General features: G+C 55.6%; 1 protein-coding gene across 1 annotated transcript; it reads right to left on the bottom strand.

The window, feature by feature from the left end:
- Window positions 1-669: 669 nt before the first annotated feature.
- Window positions 670-17,242, bottom strand: Col1a1 (collagen type I alpha 1 chain). The gene is made up of 51 exons (XM_090350976.1): window positions 17,140-17,242; window positions 15,417-15,611; window positions 15,269-15,300; window positions 15,139-15,174; window positions 14,938-15,039; window positions 13,700-13,768; window positions 13,415-13,459; window positions 13,231-13,284; window positions 12,993-13,046; window positions 12,471-12,524; window positions 12,308-12,361; window positions 11,939-11,992; window positions 11,804-11,848; window positions 11,638-11,691; window positions 11,483-11,527; window positions 11,257-11,310; window positions 10,917-11,015; window positions 10,779-10,823; window positions 10,585-10,683; window positions 10,408-10,461; window positions 10,059-10,166; window positions 9,902-9,955; window positions 9,601-9,699; window positions 9,406-9,459; window positions 9,222-9,320; window positions 8,288-8,341; window positions 8,081-8,134; window positions 7,914-7,967; window positions 7,751-7,804; window positions 7,390-7,434; window positions 7,196-7,294; window positions 6,890-6,997; window positions 6,372-6,479; window positions 6,125-6,178; window positions 5,944-5,997; window positions 5,622-5,729; window positions 5,482-5,535; window positions 5,321-5,374; window positions 5,043-5,204; window positions 4,847-4,954; window positions 4,621-4,728; window positions 4,469-4,522; window positions 4,264-4,371; window positions 3,856-3,909; window positions 3,637-3,744; window positions 3,277-3,330; window positions 2,808-2,915; window positions 2,439-2,721; window positions 2,155-2,345; window positions 1,643-1,885; window positions 670-1,524 (listed from the first exon to the last, which is right to left on the bottom strand). The coding sequence occupies exons 1-51, from the start codon at window positions 17,237-17,239 to the stop codon at window positions 1,378-1,380; spliced, it is 4,386 nt and encodes a 1,461-aa protein (XP_090207102.1). The 5' UTR covers window positions 17,240-17,242; the 3' UTR covers window positions 670-1,377.
- Window positions 17,243-20,751: the final 3,509 nt, after the last annotated feature.

Consider the following 20,751-nt stretch of genomic DNA (forward strand, 5'->3'; position numbering starts at 1 on the left):
AATAATTAAAAACATCTCAAATTATTATACACATACAAAATAGGTACAGAGTTTCTTGCTTCCTCCCACCCCAGAAGGAAAACCAAAAACCAAAAAACAAAAACTGCTTTGTGCTTTGGGAAGTGGTGCTCTTGAGACCCAGATGTGAGAGTTTAGGGGAGAGGCTGAGAATGGGTCACAGTTGCAAGAGGGGAGAATTTTGGAGGAGAGAGAGAGAAAGGTCAGAGAGAGACCGGCCCAGAAGCCAGAGGGGTGGGGAGAGGGTGGAGGAGAACCAGCAGGTTGAGCTGCCATTCTTCCTCCATGTTAAATAGCACCGTTAGAAAAAAAAAATTCACATGAGTCCCCATCCACACAAAAGAGAAAAAAGAGAAAGAGAAAAGAATTTTTGAAAATGACTTGAAACAAAAGAAATATTTGCCGGCCTAGGGAGACATCTCAACTTTGATAGCACCAGAGACCCCTCCCCTGTCCCACCCCATCACAGATGTAGCACCTTTGATATCAAATGGGGTGCCACTGCCCCCTCCCCCCCACCCTGCCCCCACACAGTTGCCCCTGGTGACACACAAAGACAAGAACGAGGTAGTCTTTCAGCAACACAATTACACAAGGCACAGAACAATTTCTCCCACCCAGCCCTGCGCACGCAATGTGAGGATGGTGGTATTTGACATGTTCACCCCAAATCTGCTATTTCCACTCTTCTGTGACCCTGCCTGACTCCACACCACAGAGGGGGGCATGCATGGCCCTTGGAAAACAAAGGGGTGCATTGTAGAGGTCAGGCTCCTCTAGTTAAAGAACCCCAGGTGCCCCCAGGATTTGGAGGTGCTGGGTGGGAGAGTAAACTGGAGCTTGGAGGGGGGGCACTTGGGTGTTTTAGCATTACCTTAGGCAATGCTTTGTTTCTTGTGTCTTTTGGGGAGGGTGGAATGGGATTTGGGAAGCAATGGAGGAAAGGTCCTAAGAAGGGACAGAGAAAAGAGCAAGAAAGGTCAGTATTGGGGTCTCATAAGCCCAGAGGGCAGAAAAGGACTTACCCCCACATGGGTCTTCAAGCAAGTGGACCAAGCTTCCTTTTTTTAAAAACTTATTTATTTATTCTTTTTTTTTTTCTTTTTGGTAAGGTTGAATGCACTTTTGGTGGTTTTGGTCATGTTCAGTTGGTCAAAGATTAAAAACTAAGTCTGAGAGAGGAATGTAAGGAAAAAAAATATTTTCCAAAGTCCATGTGAAATTGTCTCCCATTTTTTTTTTTTTTTTGGCTTGTTTTTTTGGAGGAGGGGGAAAAATTCAGTTTGGGTTGTTTGTCTGTTTCCAGAATCAGGGGAAAGCGGGCTGGGTGGGAGGGAGCCAGATTGGGGTGGAGGGAGTTTACACGAAGCAGGCAGGGCCAATGTCGACTCCGAATTCCTGGTCTGGGGCGCCAATGTCCAGTGGTGCCACATCGATAATGGGCAGTCGGGAGGTCTTGGTGGTTTTGTATTCGATGACTGTCTTGCCCCAGGTTCCGGTGTGGCTCTGAGGTGAGGGGAGACAATGGGAGACAGCTGTTAGTGCTGGAACCCAGGGCACTCGGCCTACCCCCAAGCTAAAGCACTAGGGAAGCAGGGCCCGGCTGGGCACACAGGGGACCCACCGAGCAGCCATCCTCCAAGGTGCTGTAGGTGAAGCGGCTGTTGCCTTCGCCTCGGAGCTCGATCTCGTTGGAGCCCTGGAGGAGCAGGGACTTCTTGAGGTTGCCGGTCTGCTTGTCCATATAAGCCACACTGTTCTTGCAGTGGTAGGTGATGTTCTGGGAGGCCTCGGTGGACATCAGGCGCAGGAAGGTCAGCTGGATAGCCACATCGGCAGGGTCAGAGCCTTCGCTGCCATATTCGAACTGTAGGGGGCGGGAGAGAGTGCGAGACACTGAGTAGCCATATGGGGATCTCCAGAGCATCCCCAACTAGACTTCATCCTAAGAGATGCATCAGCTGCCCCTGAGCCCCCCTGCATCCAAGTCAGTACCAAGGCCCCAGGAATCCTGCCTCCCAGCTCATCTCTTTCCCTTCCATGGTCTCAAATCCAGCCCAATCCAGTGCTTCGTGTGCCTTTGGGCACTGGGTTAGCCTGTGTCCTGGAAATGGCTCTAGGGTCTAGCTCACACACCTGGAATCCACCAGTCATGCTCTCGCCGAACCATACATGCTTCTTCTCCTTGGGGTTCTCGCTGATGTACCAGTTCTTCTGGGCTATGGTGGGCTGAGTGGGGAACACGCAGGTCTGTCCGGTTTCCATGTTGCAGAAGACTTTGATGGCATCCAGGTTGCAGCCTTGGTTGGGGTCGATCCAGTACTCTCCTGGAAGGGCGGGACGGGGGGCGTTAGGGGAGGTGGGGTGCTGGTGGAGAGGGCTGGGAGGGAGGGGCGGGATCAGGCGGGGCAGGCCCTCACCGCTCTTCCAGTCGGAGTGGCACATCTTGAGGTCGCGGCAGGTGCGGGCGGGGTTCTTGCGGCTGCCTTCGGGGCTGCGGATGTTCTCGATCTGCTGGCTCAGGCTCTTGAGGGTAGTGTCCACTTCAAGGTCACGGTCACGGACCACATTGGCATCATCAGCCCGGTAGTAGCGGCCACCATCCTGAGCTTTCTCTTGAGGTGGCTGGGGCATGAAGCTGAAGTCGAAACCGCCGCTGGGAGGACCAGGGGGACCAGGGGGTCCAGGAGGGCCGGGGGGACCCTGGGTAGGGACAGACGAAGTCAGGGATTACCGGTGTCTGTGTTTTCTTGAGGACAGCCAGTCACGAGGGATATGTGGCTACTTACAACAGGGCCGGCATCACCAGTGCGACCACGAGGACCAGGGGGGCCGATGGGACCAGGAAGACCGTTAAGTCCGTCCTTGCCAGCAGCACCGGCAGAACCAGGTGGACCCTAGAGGGGAAGAGATGCATGTAGAAAGCCTGCTAGAAAACTCAAGATCACTCAAGTCTTAGAATGACCACCGTCCCTCCGGACTCTGGCTCCTAGGCCCTCATGAGGCCGGCATCAAACTCTGTCCCTGAGAGAGGGTCCTCACTCTTTCCCACAACTGGGACAAGAAAGTCTGTGGGAGATAGGAGCGGGGAGAGGGAAGATCAAGGTCTAGATAACTCTAGCTGTTCGGACTCCTCTCCTCCCCCTAGCTCCTGTCCCTGAACTCTTCTCACATTGCCAAGGGATTGCCTGTGTTCCTGGCAAAGGGTCTCAAGGTGTGCCTGGATCGGGGAAGGACTGATAGGAAAGTGTGACTTACACGAGGACCAGCAGGACCAGAAGCTCCAGAGGGACCTTGTTCACCAGGAGAGCCCTGAAGGACACAGAGAAAGACGTTTCAGACCCAGGGTACGTTCAGTGCAGCCTGGGTACTGGCTGCAGACAGGAAGGGCGGTGCTCGCATCCTCTCTCCTTATTCTGGAAATCTTCCCCCAGACTGTCTGCATACTGAGATTGTGCCCACAGTTTTCCTTTGTTCCCCTAGCCCCCACTCCCTCCACCCCTTAGAAGCTGTTTGTGAGTGCCTATCAGTCTTCAGACAGTCCCTGTTAGGGGGAGATCAGAATGGAGGACATGACAGAGAAAGGCTCACAGGGGCTGGGGGGAGGAGAATACTCACAGGAGGTCCAGGAGGACCCTGCAGACCAGAGAAGCCACGGTGACCCTTGATGCCTCTTTCGCCGGTTTCACCTGTCTCACCCTTATCACCACGGGGACCTTGGGGTCCCTAGAAGAGAAGAACCGACAGGCTGTCAGGCAGAAGTTTGCTGGTGCTGAGTGGTGTGCAGTGCATGTCTGAACAAGGGCTGAGGGCATGAGGTTAGCATGGGGCACTTACAGCAGGGCCACGGGCACCAACAGGGCCGATGGGTCCAGCGGGACCGGCAGGACCCTGGGGAGAGAAGACAGTGTTAGATCCTGAGCAGGAGAAGCTGAGGGTGGGGGCTGCATGATGACTCGACTCCCTGGCCAGGTATCTCTTGGCCCACATCCTTCTCCCATCACTCTTGATCTCCATCTCCAGAGCCAGGCCTCAGGGAAGCTGGGACAAACCCCAGTCCTGGCAGAGGATAGGAGACTGGATATGAGAGGGGCCTCCAGGATGTTTTTTCTAAGGAAGTCAGGGACATAGACATCTCCCCAGACCTCTTCATTTCTCCTGACCCCAGGTGGAGTCAGCTGTCCATCCTTAGGCCGCTAAGCAAACTGGGAGAATCTCAGCCCAGAGTGAAGCCCAGCTACTTACAGTCTCACCACGATCGCCACTCTTGCCAGCAGGACCAACAGGACCGGGAGCACCGGGAGCACCGGGAGCGCCAGGGGGTCCAGCAGGGCCAGTCTCACCACGGTCACCCTGGGAGAAGAAGGCAGGGCAATGTGGGTTAGCCTGAACCGCAGGCACAAGGCTGGGGCAGGGGCGGGGCAGGCAGGGAGGGCTGGGGCCCTCTTACCTTGGGGCCTGGAGAGCCGTCTCTTCCTGGGGAGCCTTCGGCACCGGGAGATCCCTGTAGAGGGAGGAGATGTGAGGCCCTGCCCAGAGCGAAGCTCAGATGTCTGCCCACTTAGCCCTGCTGTGGGCACCCACTTGGGCCAGGCTACTCACCTCGCGTCCAGATTCACCAGGAGGTCCAGCTAACCCAGGGGGGCCCATGGGACCAGGGGGACCACGTTCTCCACTTGCTCCAGAAGGACCCTGTTTGCCAGGCTCACCCTAGAGGGAGAGAGGAGAAGTCAGGATCAGACACAGGGCTTGGGGGCTCCCTGTACCCCAGCTTCCAGGTAGTAGGAAGGTTCTTCTTGGGGACCCCCAAGAAGAAGGAACCACTTACAGAGGGGCCGGGAAGACCTGGGAAGCCTCTTTCTCCTCTCTGACCAGGCAGACCAACCACACCGCGTTGTCCAGCAATACCCTGGGGTCCAGGAGTACCTGGAGAGCCCTGTAGGAGGTAGGAAGGGGTGAGGCACCTCACGAGAGCACAGGGACCGCACCGCAGCTCTGCACGCGAGACCAGAGCCCGCACTTACAGCAGGCCCGTCGGCACCAGGAGAGCCTTTCTCGCCAGCAGGGCCGGGAGGACCGGGGGGACCAACTTCACCGGGACGTCCAGCAGGACCAGTCTCACCACGGGGACCTTTGCCGCCTTCTTTGCCAACAGGGCCAGGAGGGCCGGGAGGACCAGCATTCCCCTGGATGGGGTCAACAGGGGCTGTCAGATCCCCAGAGGCTTCTGGAATACCAGGGAATCGCGGCGGCAGCACGTGCCCCTCACCGTCCACCCAGAGCAGAGGACTCAGATACTCACAGAGGGGCCAGGGGGACCGACTCGGCCAGCAGCACCAGGAAAACCAGTAGCACCCTGGCAGGAGAGAAGACAGCCATCAGAGGAGAGTAGGCAGGTCACCTGGCCCAGCCATCACTGACCACTGTCCTGGGGTAGGCTTGGCAGAGGAGGGTGGTACTCACAGGAGGACCAGCAGAGCCCCGAGCACCTTTGGGTCCAGGAGCACCAACGTTACCCTGCAGGAGAACACAGAGATGTGAGATCTAGTCCCGGTGTAGGACTGAGATTGCCAACAGGTTAGGGTGCCGAGTGAGATACTCACAATGGGACCGGGGGGTCCGGCAGGGCCGGCAGGACCAGGAGGGCCAGCATCGCCTTTAGCACCAGCATCGCCAGGTTCACCTTTAGCACCGGGCTGGCCATCAGCACCCTGGGCAGGATGGAGAGCGGAAAGTGAAGGAGACGTCCAGGTTCTCTTCCCAGAGGACCAGGGGCCCCACTGGAGTGAGGGGGTGGCAGCAGCTAGACCGCGAGAACCCTAGGAGGGCAACAACCCATCCCCCTCCCCCCTCAGTCACCCAAGGTCCCATCCTCCATGTCCTATTTGGTGATCTTAGAAGTAGGGAGGGGGTCTTGGTACTCACAGGGGGGCCAGCGAAGCCAGCAGGGCCGGGGGGACCAGGCTCGCCACGGTCACCCTAGAAGACAAGGAGGCACATTAGAGAGAAGTCCTGAGCTCTGGGGTGAGTGGGAGAGCAGTGGACAGAAAGGAGGCAGGGGAGAAGGGCTGAGTGTATAGGTCTTCACTGAGGCTTTTATACTCACGGGGGCACCGCGGGCTCCAGTGGGACCAGCGGGGCCGCTGGGACCAGATTCACCCTGAAAGGGAGGAATAAGAGGTTCAAGGTCAGAGGTTACCCTTGAGCATCCTGGCAGGTGACCCCCAACAGCGTCCCTACTGCTGTCTCTCTAACTTCCTCGGTTTCAATGTGGTATGCCAGGGCTTGCTGGCACAGGCTGTGCATTCATAAAGAGCTGTATGCTGGTGAGGAGGCAGCTCCTAGTCCCTTACCTTGTCACCAGGAGCACCAGCAGGGCCAGGTGGACCAATGGGTCCAGTCAGACCACGGACACCATCTTTGCCAGGAGAACCATCAGCACCTTTGGGACCAGCATCACCCTAGAGACAGGAAAGAGCCTGAGACTTCCAGTGGGGAGCCAGGAGATGACCTGAGGGTTCTGAGACTCCAGAGGGGCCATCCCCAACTCTGCCTCACTCTAACCATGCCAACGATCCTTTTCAGGGGGAAAGGGGCCCTGCCTGGTGATTCAGGCAGAATCCAGGAGAAGGTGTCCCTGGCTTATGTAGGGGGATGAATCAAGAAAACTTCTAAAAAGTGCTCTTCTTCTTGTCACCATGGTAACATTTAAAAAAAAAAAAGATCTAGACCACAGATAGAGGATTCACGGAGCAAATGGGCCAGAGGGGAAGAAGGGAGGAGTGAAAAGAGAAAGGTCCTGGGAGAAAGAGATACTGGGGAACCTAAAGCAGGGAGGTAGATGGGCACCATCCAGGGAAGTTTAACTTACTCTGTCGCCCTTAGGGCCTGGAAGACCAGCTGCGCCACGTTCACCGGGCATTCCTTGAAGACCAGGGGCACCTTGGCTACCAGGGGCTCCAGGGGCACCAGCATCACCCTAGATGGCAACCAAAAGTGAAGCCTAAAGCCCTGAGAGCCCTCCCCGGCCCCCCCACTTGATATCTCCCAGCTTGGTTTAAGGAGAAGGATGTGTGCTGCCAGGCAGACTTCAGCCTGCCTGGGGGCTTCCACCACCTGGTCTTACCACCTCCCCCCCAGCCAGCCAGCCAGCCCTCTTCCCTCACACTGCTCTCACCTTGGCACCATCGTTACCAGGAGCACCGTTGGATCCACGGGGACCGGCAGGACCGGGGGGACCTTGAACACCGCGTTCGCCAGGGAAACCTCTCTCGCCCTACATGGAAAAGACAGGGATGTCATGGCTGCTCCAGGGACAGGGCCAAGGCTGGGGACATTGAGACAGGATGCAGCGATGGAATTTCTACTTACTCTTGCTCCAGAGGGGCCAGGGGCACCAAGGTCTCCAGGAACACCCTGTGGGGAGGTAGAGGAAGAGGAGCCAAGTGAACAAAACCAACCTTTGTGATTACAGAGGGTTTCCCTTGAGCAGATGTCCTCCTCAAATGTAGAAAACTGGAAGGAAAACTAGTCTTTCCGCCTAGCAGCTATGTAGCTCTTTTCAGCTCAGAACGTGCATTTCCCTGCTTTCTTTCTGTGTACTTCCCTTCCTTATAGGAAGTCTTTCCTAATGTCTAACCTCCATCCTTATGGCAGCTGGTTGTCTGATTAGCTAGGGGCATTGGCCTGTCCTTCTGTATTTCCTGCACCCCTCTGGACAACTGCTGCTTACCTGTTCACCAGTTTTGCCTGCTTCACCGGGAGGGCCAGCGGGGCCAGGGAGACCCTGTAGGTGGAAAGTGGGGGAAGGAAGGGAAAGAGGAAGGGGTTTAGAGTCTGTCTGGATGAGAACACAGGCATTTCCCTACTTCCCTGTAAACACCAGAAAGCCTCACCTGGAATCCGGGGGAGCCAGCGGGGCCTTGTTCACCTCTCTCACCAGCGGGACCCTATCATGGAGAAGATGCCGTGGTTATAGGTAGTCTGAGATGAGGAGGGATGGGAGGGGTGGGAGGGCTCCCCCCGTGCTTGCTCCCCAAGCTTCTGCATCAGGACCACTTACAGAAGGGCCTGGGGGTCCCTGAGCTCCAGCTTCTCCATCTTTTCCAGCAGGACCCTGTGCAGAAAAGGGAAGGTAAAGAATTCAGGAAGGGGAGAGAAAGAGCACTGTGAGTGGGGTAAGGAGCTTCTGATGGCCTCCCCTGGGGGAGGCCTGGGTCATGGACAGTGGCAGACAGGAAACAGGGGACCAGGAATCAGTAACACTTACAACAGCACCAGGGGGTCCTGGGACACCTCGCTCTCCAGCTTTTCCGGGTTCTCCCTGTAAAGAAAGGGAGTCAGGACTGAGGGCCGAAGTAGAAGTAGGGGACCTCAGTCATTTTTTTTTATGTGTGGGTCATGGGGCTTGAACTCAGCCTGGGTGCTGTCCCTGAGCTCTTCAGCTCAAGGCTACCACCCTACCCTTGAGCCAAGCCCATTTCTAGAAGTTAACTGAAGATGAGTCTCAGGTCCTTTTGTGCCTGGGCTGGATTCACATCTTGATCCTCAGATCTCAGTCTCCTGAGTAGCTAGGATTATAGGTATGAGCTACCTCGCCCGGCCTCTGTCACTTCTTATTGTGCTTAATGGAACCATTCTTTTTAAATACTGGAGATTGAACTCAGAGCCTTGAGATGGCTAAGCAAGCATTCTACCCCTTGAGTCATGCCCCCAGTATTTTTGCTTTTGGTTTATTTTGGGAAATGGGGGTCTTGCACTAACTTTGCCTATGCTGGTTTTAGATTATGATCCTCCTATTTCTATTTCCTGAGAAGCCAAATATACTACCCTTCCCAGCTTGAGCAGGGCTGTTTTGAGAGGGGCTTTCTTTTCAGAAATCATGTAGGCCTTCTACAAGCAATGGCCCATGAGGAATTCCTTGACAGTTTTTAGGTCTGGCCTGCAAAGGACATAGCCTCTGAGCTTCCAAGAACCCACCAAATTTGGGGGTACTATATAAAAGAGCCATCCTATCTGTATGTGGATGTGTAGCACTAATAATATTTATTGCATGGGGAGATCATCACAGAGCCAGGAGCAATCTTTCATTTTTACTAATGGCCCAAAAAGGGACAGCAAAAGGCTTGAGGACACAGAGAATCTGTAGAGCTCATCCTCAAGCCTGACTCTTGCCTCCAGGGTACTCCGCACAGAATACTCACAGCAGCACCTTTGGGTCCAGGGAATCCCATCACACCAGCCTGACCACGGGCACCAGGGGGACCTGCAGGTCCAGGGCGACCATCTTGACCAGCAGGACCCTGAGGATGGAAGACACAAGGGTATGGTGAGGACTGGGGTGGGCAGATGGGAGTAGGGGAGAAGGAGAGGAAGAGGCGTACTTACAGGGGGACCAGTTTTGCCATCAGGACCAGGGCTGCCAGGGCTTCCAGTCAGACCCTAAAGGGAGGCAGAGATGTGAATCAGTGCTAGGCAGAAGGAGCATGGTAGGCAGACATGTGGACCACTCTGGCATGCTTTATCCTGGACCCAGACAAGCGGGTGTTCTGGCTGAGCTGGGCAGGAGGACTGGGCTCTCACCTTGGCACCAGGCAGACCAGCTTCTCCGGGGCGACCAGCTTCACCAGGAGAACCTTTAGGACCAGCAGGACCAGGAGAACCACGTTCACCAGCGGGACCCTGGTTGGGGGCAAAATAATCATCTCAAGCCTGGGCATCTTTACCATGAACCAACATCCTCTTCCTTCTGGGAGAATTGGAGGGAGGTAGGCTTTCAAGGTTGAGGGATCGGGGTGTCAAAAATAAGATCAGATGGGTTAAGAACGAGGGAGATACAGGCAAGCCATCATATTGGGGAACCCTGAGGACAAAGGGGAGTTACCTTGGGACCAGCAACGCCATCGGCACCAGGGAATCCACGGCTACCAGGTCCACCCTACGGGAGGAGAAGAGTCCATTGAGCTCAGAGATGCCCACCTGCAGGACATGAGGCGGGTGCTGAGGGTAGAGGAGGAGGAGAGGTGGTAGAGAGCACTCACACGCTCGCCAGGGGGTCCAGGCAGGCCAGCAGGTCCAGGTTCACCTCGGGCTCCCCTCTTTCCTTCTTCACCAGCAGGGCCAGGGGGTCCTTGAACACCAGCAGGGCCCTGGAATGGGCAGAGGAGGGGATGGTCTTGGTGACTGGCAGTTGTGGTGCCCAACCCAGAGCCTGCTTGATGCTGGCTTACATCACTGAGGCTCTGGGGTGGAGCTGGACGTGAGGGACTAGCATGTGCTAGCAGATGAGGGGCTCCATTTTTCCCTAGAGTTCCCTCCCTTCAGGGGCTCTCAAGGGCCTAGGGACTGAGCTGGGGGCCTGGGGGGGGGGAGAGATGATGGAAAACTTACGGGCTCTCCTTTGGCACCAGTATCTCCTTTGTTTCCGGGAGCACCAGGTTCACCCTGTAAGTGGAGGCCGGGGAGGAAGAGAGGGTGAGCTGAGCGCTAGGGGTCCTCAACTACATTGAAAATTCATGCACTGCACGTTCACCAAGTGGGGGTAGCGAGGTGAGAGTCTGTACTTACGCTGTTACCCTTGGGACCGGGAGCGCCGCTGGGGCCCTGGGGTCCAGAAGGACCTCGGGCACCGGGGAAGCCAGGAGCACCAGCAATACCGGGAGCACCCTGTAGGTGGCAGCACAGACAGATGAGCGTGAAGTAGAGGGTACGGGGTATAGGGTGGGCATCAAGGCAGGACTGGAAGCTGGCAGGAGACTTACATTGGCACCTTTAGCACCAGGCTGTCCATCAGCACCAGGGTTTCCCTGTGGCCCAGAGAAAGAAGGGTAAGTGACAGGCAGGAACTCTGAGGTTGCACACTAAGGTTGGGGGACACTAAGACTGGGGAGACAACTTACAGCAGGACCAGCAGCACCAGCAGGGCCAGGGGGGCCAGGCTCACCACGTACACCCTGGGGACCTTCAGAACCACGGGCTCCCTGGGGACCAGCTTCACCCTGGATTGGAGAAGAGGTCACATCAGAAACCAACCTTCACTTCTGGGGTGTGAGGAAAGGGAGGAGACAGGGCCAGATGTTCAAGAATGAGGCATCCTCTCTGGAAGGAGACCCCAGGAAAAAAAAATAGTGTTGGGAAATAAGCTTCTCTCTGGCCATTCTCTGTCTCTCTGATTTGGGGAACCGTGAAAGTCGTGCCAAGAAAGAAATGCAGGGGGAGGGGAGGCAGAAGTGGTCTTACCTTAGCACCAACAGCACCGGGAAAGCCAGGGGGACCGGCGGGGCCAGTGGGACCCTGTGAATGACATGGAGCATTAACCAATTGGAAGGTGGCAGTGCAGGACACATCTTGAACAGCAGAGATCCTGGGTGTTTGGGCCAACATGACTATTTGCCAGGGTCCTCTCAAGGGGGCCGACACCAAGGCCTCTCCTGACTCCCACGCCCTGAGGTGACACCATACTCACCGGGGGTCCAGCTGCACCAGTAGCACCATCATTTCCACGTGCACCCTGCAAAAGGGGGGAAATCCCGGTAATTGCGCTGAGCCCTGTAGTTCCTGCAGCTCTTGGGGAGCTCTGTACAGAGCCGAGCGAACCCCCAAGAGGTCAGGCATACTTACAGCAGGGCCAGGGGCTCCAGGGCGACCTCTCTCACCAGGCAGACCACGGGGACCCTAACAGCCAAACCAAAAGCAGTCAAGTGATCCAGGAGACAACTCTTTGCCCCTAAGTCTCTACCCGTCCCTGCATCCCACATTCCCTTCTTGTAGAAATGGGTGCACTCACCATCTGACCAGGAGCTCCATTTTCACCAGGGCTGCCAGGCTCACCCTACAGGAGAGAGAACAGAGTGAGGAGTTCCTGCATAATGGACCTTTGCGAGGGAGGTGGGGTCACTAAGACATTCCGACAGCCTCTTACCTTAGGACCAGCAGGACCAGCATCTCCCTTAGCACCATCCAGACCACTGAACCCCTAAAACAGGAAAGAGGGGCCAAGTGAGACCCTGCAGAGAAGGTAGGTCACCTCAACACCTACCCAGACCTAACTTCAGGAGGTCGCTCCCACCATGCCACTGTCTTTGACCAATGTCTCCAAGACCTCACTCACTCCCTTTATCCAGACCTCTTTCCCGTGGAAGGAAGTCCTTTTAGATGTCTGCCTCACATCCCTTGGAACTTCTGTAGCTGCCACCCACCATGGTAACCAGCCAGGATCTTTTAAGGAAAGGGACTGGAAGGGTAGGAGGCCTGAGACTTGGGGAGTTTAGATGACTCAACGAGGACTCACTCTGTGTCCCTTCATTCCAGGAAGGCCAGCTGTTCCAGGCAATCCCCGAGCACCCTGGAGAGAAAGGCGAAGGGCAAAGAAAGGCCATTGGAATGGAATACAGTTCCTGAAGGAAGCCCAGCTGTAGTGAATGAAGCTTGGGGATCTTCACACTCGTGCTCACCTGAGGTCCAGGAGGTCCACGTTCACCAGGACGGCCGGGTTTGCCAGCTTCCCCCTGGAGGGAGAGGAGAAGGCCATCATGCCCCTGTCTCAGGGGCTGGAAAACTGTGGGTAGTCCTAGACTTCTTGGGATTGATTCTCAGGGTCAAGTTCAGGGGCTGAATCTAGAGCTCATGTTAGATCTACCATGAAACCCTGGTCTGGAGTAATCTGACTCCTTTCAAAGGAGCTTGTTTCTGTCACCAGAATTTTAATTCACTCTCATCAGTATCCTCAGTGGTAAACCTGAGAAATCATGTATTTCAAGAGATGGGGATTGGAGATTGCCTTATGGTGGCCAAGGTGAAGAAATAGGAAAAGATCCCACAAGGGTAAAGAGTATTGGTTAAGGACAGTTTCCTTCGCCAGAGAGAACCTTCTCTCCTTCCTCTGATTATTAGCCCCAACGGTGGCAAGGCCGTGGCAAGCAATGATTATAGTACCCAACCCCTGAAGTCATGGAATCTTACTCTGAGCTACTTACATCATCTCCGTTCTTGCCAGGGGGTCCTGGGGGGCCTCGGGGACCCATGGGACCCTAGAGGAGATAAGAGAAGCAATGGTTAGGATGTCTAGTATGAGAAAAACAAAGAAAGGGAAGGCTGGGCTGAGAAAGAGCAGGTAAGAAGTTCTCAGGTGTTGTGTGGTGGGGGGTGGGGAGAGACCTTAACATGGGAGAAGATATGTTTATGGAACAGATTGTATCCACATAGAATACTTACAGAAGCTCCAGGTTCACCAGGCTCACCAGGGGGTCCTTGAAAACCTTGGGGACCCTGGAGAATAAATCAGAAGAGAAGGGTGAGGCCAGAAGAGTAGGTGCGAGTGGTCCCCATCTCCCCAAGAGACCTCTTTCCCAATCATCCCTCCCCAAATCCCAAAGCCCAAGACCTCCTGCATACTCACAGGTGCGCCAGGGGGGCCAGGGAGACCACGAGGACCGGAGGGACCCTACAGAGGGAAAGCAAGAGAGGGTAGGATATGATAGCTATGTGGGAAGGCGTGACTTAGGGGTGGTTTTGCTATGCCCCATGAATCCTGTCAGGACCAAAGTGATGTCGTGTCCTTTCTTAGGTTCTAGGTGGCCTTTTCCCCAAAACCTCCTGTGTCCCCCATTGCCCCTTCCCCATCCATCCATCTCTTCTGGACCCCTTCGTCTGTCATATAGTCTGTGCTCTCCTGTTGGCTTACCATGGGTCCGGGCACGGAAACGCCAGCTGATTTCTCATCGTAACCATAGGACATCTGAGAAGCAAAGTTCTAGAAAAAGGAGAGTGACAGCATGAGAAATTGGGGTCAGGACATAAACTGAAAGACAGAAGACATCACCAATAATGAGGTAAACTGACACCCTGTGCATCCCAATGTGACACAACTGAGCTAATGTCACCATGTCTGGCAAATCTAAACAGGCACCCCCCTCTGAGAGTCAGGTACAAAGTAACTGGCCTCTGTGAAGCAATCAGACTCTTCTAAAATATTCAATGTTGTGGGAAACAAAATGAGTTTCAAGACTAGTCTACCTTTATGGGAATTAAAGAGAAGACAAGATTCATGATCCTTGGGCGGGAGTGTGGCTGAGTGGTACAGTGCTTGCCTAGCATGCATGAAGCCCTGGGTTCGATTCCTCAGTAACACATACACAGAAAAAGCGGGAAATGGTGCTGTGGCTCAAGTGTAAGAGTGCTAGTTTTGAGCACAGAGAGGCTCAGGGACAGAACCTAGGTCCTGAATTCAAGCCCTAGCTCCAGGAATCCCCCCCCCCCAAAGGGATTCATGATCCTAGTTAGTAGCCTGGATTGAGAGGGAAAAATGCTCTAAAGGATGTTCTTAGGGACATGTGATAACATTTGAATATGGACTATTATATTATAGTTTTGAATCAACGTTAAACTTAATAGCAAGGCTACCATTACATAAAAGAATGCTCTTGTTCTTTAAAGAAATACACATTAAAGGGGTGACATTGTCTAAAAAGAAATGTACTCTTTACCTGACTTACATAATTGTAACCACTCTGTACATAACCTTTACAATAACAATACTTTTATTAAAGGAAATATACATTAAAGGTGCCTAACTTTCCAGTAGCTCAGGAAAAGAGCCATGATCTTGTGCATAAAACAGACTGGGAAAGCAAATGAAGCAAACTAAAGTCCTTTGTATCTTTTATTTTATTTTTTTGTCTAGACCAGGACTCCGAATTCAGTATCTAACGCTTCTGATCACGGGCTGGGATTCTACCACCTGGGTGACCTCTGAGTGTATGAGGGGTCAATAAAGGTGCTTTGTCTTATTCTTGCAACTCTTCTGTACCTTGGAGTTTATTTCCAAATACAAAGTCACATCATCTACCAAAAACTCAAAAGCAAAACGGGTAGAGGTGTACAGGACCCCTACCCCCCCATGGGTCTTTATTTTCCACTTACTCCTCCAAGGCCAGGGGGTCCGGGAGGTCCAGGGGGGCCTGGGGGTCCAGGAAGTCCAGGCTGTCCGGGAATGCCATCTCGTCCAGGGGGGCCGGCAGGTCCCTGCACCAGGAAAGGGTGGGGGGCCTCAATCATCAAGGACTGGAGCCACGCCCCCAGCTTCCCCCCCACCCCCCAAAGCACAGACAGTGCAAGGCTTACCCGTGGGCCTCGGGGGCCAGTGTCTCCCTTGGGTCCCTGTGGGGTTGAGGGGAAAGAATCAAGAAATGGGTTAGAGAAAACAGGGGTGCTGGGCCGAGGTCAAAAGTCCCAGGCAGAGGATGGTCATTACCTCGACTCCTTGGCTCTCTTCGTATGGTGTTACTGTGGGGGGGGGGGGGGGGGGACGAGACAGGACAGTTAGATTTTGGTGGTGAGGCTCCCGGGGTGCGTGTGTGCGCGTGTCCCCCAGCTCCCTCGGGCCCGGACCCACGTCGTACCCGAGTGCTCCACACAGACAGGACAGCACTCGCCCTGCAGGATCTGGGGCTCCACGCAGTCCACGACGTCCTCGCAGATCACATCGTCACACATCGTGGTGCCGTTGTTGCAGATACAGACCAGGCAGACATCGGGTTTCCACGTCGCGTTATTAGGGTGCCTGACGCCATCGTATATGCAGCTGACTTGGGGGACTGGGTGAAGTGGGAGAAGACGCCAGTTGGGGGAGGCATCCGGGGGACCCCAATCCTCCTGGCCCTTTCCCTCCGCTTCCCAGGCACACCCTTCAGAGTTTCCATTTCCCTCCTCCTCCCCCGCTCCTCCTCCTCACCCCCCCTTCCCTTTTTCTTCTCTTTCTCCAAATCCTTAAACGCTCATCTGCTGAACATCAACCCGGATGACAGCACGGGGCGCCTGGCCAGGCCAGCCATAACTCTTCCCAGTTCTCAGGAATTTAAACAAAGCTTTAGGCTGGGTTTCTTTCCAAATTCAACCTCAGGCTGCGGGCGCCGGGGCCAAATGAAATAAAAAGCCCTGGGGTGGGGGGGGGGGGCGTAGGAGGGTCGGGCGGGGGGGGGGGAGGCTCTTGGGGAGTGGTTTGCGTGGGAGGAGACAAGGAAGTTCCAGCCTGCGTTCCGCCCCCCATTCCCAGGGCAGGTGGGTGGGATGGGCGGGGCCCGAATGAGGGGAGGGGGGGCTGAAGAGGGCTGGTTGGGGAGGGGGAGGGAAGCTGTACGTGTCGCCCTGAAGCGGGATATAACTTCCCCACCACAGCCAACGCGTCTTAAAAGTTTGCTCTCGGGGGCCAGTGTGTGGGGGTCTCCTGGGTCTCCCCGTTAGCCGAGGATCGGAAAGTCCGCCCGGAGCCGCGCTCGGGAACCACGCCCACGGCGCGGCCTCGGTCCAGACGCCCACTAGAGGGCGCGCCACGCCAAGCCATGGACGACCCGGGGCGTGGGGGGGGGGGGGGGGAACCCAGGCCGGGCCGGTTTCCCCGGGCTGGAGCTGCCCTCGTCCCCGGTCTTGATTTTCCAGATCTACACATGGGGTCCACGCCTGCCGAGGAGGTTGGTTTTCCCCCAGCTCCAGCTCGCGCGCCGCCGTCAAGCGCGGCCCCCAGGGCGCAGCACCGTTCCACGCGGCTCGGCGGGCAGCGCCAGGACCCCGCCCTGTCAACTCGGCGCCAAACCTTCCCGACGCGCTCCCCCGCCCGCGCCGCGCGTCCCCGCCCCCGCGAGCCCTGCACCCCGCAGTCCCCGGAACGGCCTAGCCCGCAGAGAGGGCAAGCAATCCTTCCTTATGAATCATCCCACAGCCCTTGCGATCGCTTTTACACCGCAGGCTCTGGCTCCCTAGCTGGGCGCCCCGTATCCTCGACGGGCTCTGCCTCTCCCTTGTGCCCAGATCGCCTCCGCTCTCCCAGCTGTCCTCCCCGGCGGCGCACGCCTGAAATGTCATCCTGTGCTACCTCACCGTGCAGTCCGTCCTCACCGCTCCGTCTGGGGAGGTCTTCACCCCATCCCCACCCCACCCCAGGCTGGACTCTTCTCCCAGAGCGCAGGGGAAGTGCCCTCACCACCTCGCTTCCAGCCCTGCGTCTCCTGAGCATCCAGTTTCCATTGAAGCCACGGTGACCCGAAGCCACACTCAGGATGCGAAACCAAGTAGCGCCCCCCCCCCCCCCGACACACATCCCCGGACTTGCAAAAGTTTGGGACTTACTGTCTTCCTGTTGGCGCACGACTTCTGCCTCTTGGCCGTGCGTCTGGAGGGCGGCGGCCGCTAAGAGGAGCAGGAGCCGGAGGTCCACAAAGCTGAACATGTCTAGACCCTAGACATGTAGACTCTTTGCGGCTGGGGTGGGGGGTTAGCGTCGGCTCATGCGTGGCCTCACTCCGTGTGCCTCCTGCTCCGTCCCCCGAGGAGAAACTCCGGTCTGCTCCGACGGCTGGCTTGGGCCCCTTTTATACCATCCTGATGGAGAACCAAAAGGAACCCTGCCCCTCGGAGAGGGGGAGCCGGCCGCCCGTCCCCTGGCCAATCAGAGGAGTCTGGCCCGGCCCCCACTTTGGAACTGAGAGGGGGAGAGGAGGAGGGAAGGAAAGCGAAGGGAGTCTTCCCCCCCCCCCCACTTTGCAGCTCTGTCTCCCAGCCCCCCAGACCGGCCTGGGCCAGAGGTGGTGCTGCTGAGTGTCGCTGTGTTCTCAGGATTCTGAGTTGAGGAATGGGGAGGGGGCTTCCCCTGTGCTCTCTTCCGGGGAACCCCAAATGTGAAGGAGATGGAGTTGGGAAACCTGAGTGAGAGGAATGGGAGAGGGTCTTTTTCATTCATCCTCCTGACACCCTTGGAGAGAACCAAGTATGGGCCTAAAGAAGCCCTCTAAGGGTTCACCCAAACAATCACCAGGGAATGAAATTTGGGGGTGAAAGTTTCCTGGTGTCGCTTGGTTATGGAGGTAAGGAGCATTCAGGAACCAAACTAGAGGATCCATTGTAGCTATTAACAATGAGATGTCTGGAGGGGATGCTGGCAAAGCAGGTCATTTTGAGGGTGTCAGTTCTGCCATGCCTGAACCTTCAAGACGGACCCAGATGCCCACCTCTAGCTCCCACACACGACAGAAGAGGATGGAATGGGAGGTCGAGGTTTCCACTATGTGGTCTCTCCAGAAGGAAGTTTAGGTGCTAAGTGATTGGGGAAGTAGAGCAAGGTGGGAGCAAGGGGTTTTTGAGGGCAAACAGATATATGAATTGGGTTTTTTGGGGCCCCTACACACTCAGTCCCCAATCTTCTCCATCCCAGGGCTAGCTGTCCAGTTTGTAGGAGAAGGCCAGTGATCCTTGGTGATTTAGGAAAGGGTCTTGGATCTGCCAGGACTGTGTCAGGGGCTGGTTTAGAGACCCTTCCTATCCTGCACAGTGACTCCAGGAAGAACTTGGTCGGAGGGCACCTGTCAGCTCCTGGATGGCGCACTGGAGCCCCTCGATGCTTGTACCTATGCTTGGGATGGGGACACACAGTGGGGTTTCAGATGGAATTGCACAGTGACTTTTATTTTAGGATCGTTCTCACCTCTTTCCCCCAAATCCTGGCCGTGTGAACCCTGCTCCTAAAATCATCAATACCTCGAAAGTGAGGTGTATCTCCACACCCCAACAATCGCAGGTTCTACTGGAAGATGTCTCTAGACGTCAGTGTCTTTTCTTCTCTCGTGTCTCAGTCCCCTAACCTATCTAGGGCGCTCATCTTGCCCAGATCAGTGGGTCTGAGCAAGGGCCTTGGGGTCGCCTGGGCAGGGCCCCAGCAGCTCTTTTCCGTGGTGTACCACTCCCCCACCCCCAATGCTCTAGAGCTGTAAACGTGGAAGCGGGGAGTCCCGCCTCCTCCAAACCATCCAAGATTCCATTGCCCCTCTCCCGCCCCTCTCCACGCCCTCCCCCAGCTGGTTTTGTGCAACGAAGGCAAAGGGAAAAAAAAGAGAGAGAGAGACCAGAAGGGGAGGGAGCCACGTCGGCTGGCCAAGGGCACCAAGGCTGAGTGGTGCAGGAATTGGGGGGGGGGGGGAAGAGACGGCAAGAGCTATAATTAAAAGGAAAATATAGAGTTTCCAGAGAGGCAGGGCTGGAGACAGCGATGGAAGGACGGACCTTCATCAATTATCCCAACCATGTGGCAGTAACTTGTGGCCCAGGATCTGCCCCCGCCTAGTGCCAGCAACTGCAGGGCAGGATTGAGGGGTGGCCAAGGTGCTGAGATGGCATTTCCTGGACCCATCGGACGGCTGGCCTCCATTACAATCGGTTCCAAAAAGTGCCCCCTGCCCAACAAAGTACACACATGTGCCCTGGAAGGAACAGACTTTTGGAGTGCTTCTCTAGGGTGGGATATCACAGACTCCATACAAGGGGTGATGTGACCTGCCACCTCTCTACATGTGGGAATTTTATACCCAAGGGTTTCATCCTACAGCCCCTTCCTCAGGGCGCTTCTCCCAGGCCCTCCTTGAAGGAGTGCCGAAGCTTCACAGGTGTGGATAGGTGTGAGGGGTGGGGGGGTACTGCATCATGGATCTGGGGCTCTGATGGATATTCAAGGGTCTCTATCGAGGATTGGGGTTTAGACGTGTGTCAGCTGCCATCCCCAGGTCCAGTCTCAGGCCCTTGCCTCAGTATCTGCAGGCAGATGCACTCCAAGCAGTCTTAACACGTGGCACAGAGCTGAAGCCCAGGGCCTCCTCTGCCACTTCTCCACTTGAAACGCTTGGCAAGGGCCCAGCCCAAAGATGTGTCTTTAATTTCTACAGCATGACAGTGAGAGGAAGAATGTGCATGGGGTCTCCTCCCAGCCTGGCTGGCCTCCCTGGCCGGAGACTGGAGGGGGGGGTAGCAGGAGAGGAGGGGGAGTTCGGGCTGAGAGGGGAGGAGACGCCACCTCATCTTTAGGAAACTCTGAAGCTCTGGCTTCGTGTGGAATGTAAGACTTTGTCCGACACTTGGAGTATGGGAGGGGGAGCCAAAGCCAGAATCTCCACCACCCACCCCCAAGAATGGTAAAGTCATCAGCAGTTGGGGAAAAAAAAATTCCTCAAGAAGAAAAACAGAAAGAGGAAAGTGCTGAGTTCTGACTTCTCTCCCTCTCCAAAGTTTCCCAGTGTCCCACCCCCAAGGTTAGGGGGGAAACCTCTGGAGCTCTCCCAGCCCTGTCTGGATTCTGGGGCAGGGGATCAGAGAGAGGAGCAGTCTGGAAGTGACAGCCCAGGTGTAGATGCGTCTGGTACATCAACTCATCCTTCTCAACTGCTTTGGCCCCTATCTGAAGTTCTGTTGTCCCTCCTCCTCCTCCTCCTCCTCCTCCTCCTCCTCCTCCTCCTCCTCCTCCTCCTCCTCTTCTTCCTCTTCCTCCGGCCTTGGCCCCAGGCTTGTGATGGAGACCGGTCTCCTGACAGAAAGAATGACAGGGGTCAGGGATTGAAGCTGCAGTAAACGTCATGGGGCATGAAGTCTGTCTAGTCCCTTCTGGAAATTTCTGGGACTATATCCCCAAAGTGTTATTGGTTCCCTTCCCCTCCCTGTCCCCCCCCAGCTACATTTGAAGCCCTCCCACATTTGAAGCCCTTTATTAAGTTTCTTAGCTCTTGGGGGATGGGAGTTTGGCCTAGTGGTAGAGTGCTTGCCTGGGATCCATGATGCTTTGGGTTCGATTCTTCAGTACCATATACACTGGAAATAGCTGGAAGTGTGGCTCAAGTGGTAGAGTGCTAACCTTGAGGAAAGCCCAAGGACAGTGCTCAGGCCCTGAGTTCAAGCCCCAGGATGGCAAAAGAACAAGAGGAA

Source organism: Megascapheus bottae, chromosome 17 (genome assembly GCF_031878675.1).
Source record: "Megascapheus bottae isolate mThoBot1 chromosome 17, mThoBot2.hap1, whole genome shotgun sequence".
Classification (NCBI taxonomy): Eukaryota; Metazoa; Chordata; class Mammalia; order Rodentia; family Geomyidae; genus Megascapheus; species Megascapheus bottae.

Bases quoted from the DNA above. Each gene is read 5' to 3' on its own strand.
- Col1a1 (XM_090350976.1), bottom strand. From the start codon at position 17,239: ATGTTCAGCTTTGTGGACCTCCGGCTCCTGCTCCTCTTAGCGGCCGCC. The intron at 7,805-7,913 runs GTGAGGCTTTCT...TTCCACCTACAG, and splicing joins CTGGCTCCCCCGGATTCCAG to GGTCTCCCTGGCCCCGCTGG. The intron at 6,480-6,889 runs GTAAGTTAAACT...TCCTGTCTCTAG, and splicing joins CAGGCCCTAAGGGCGACAGA to GGTGATGCTGGTCCCAAAGG.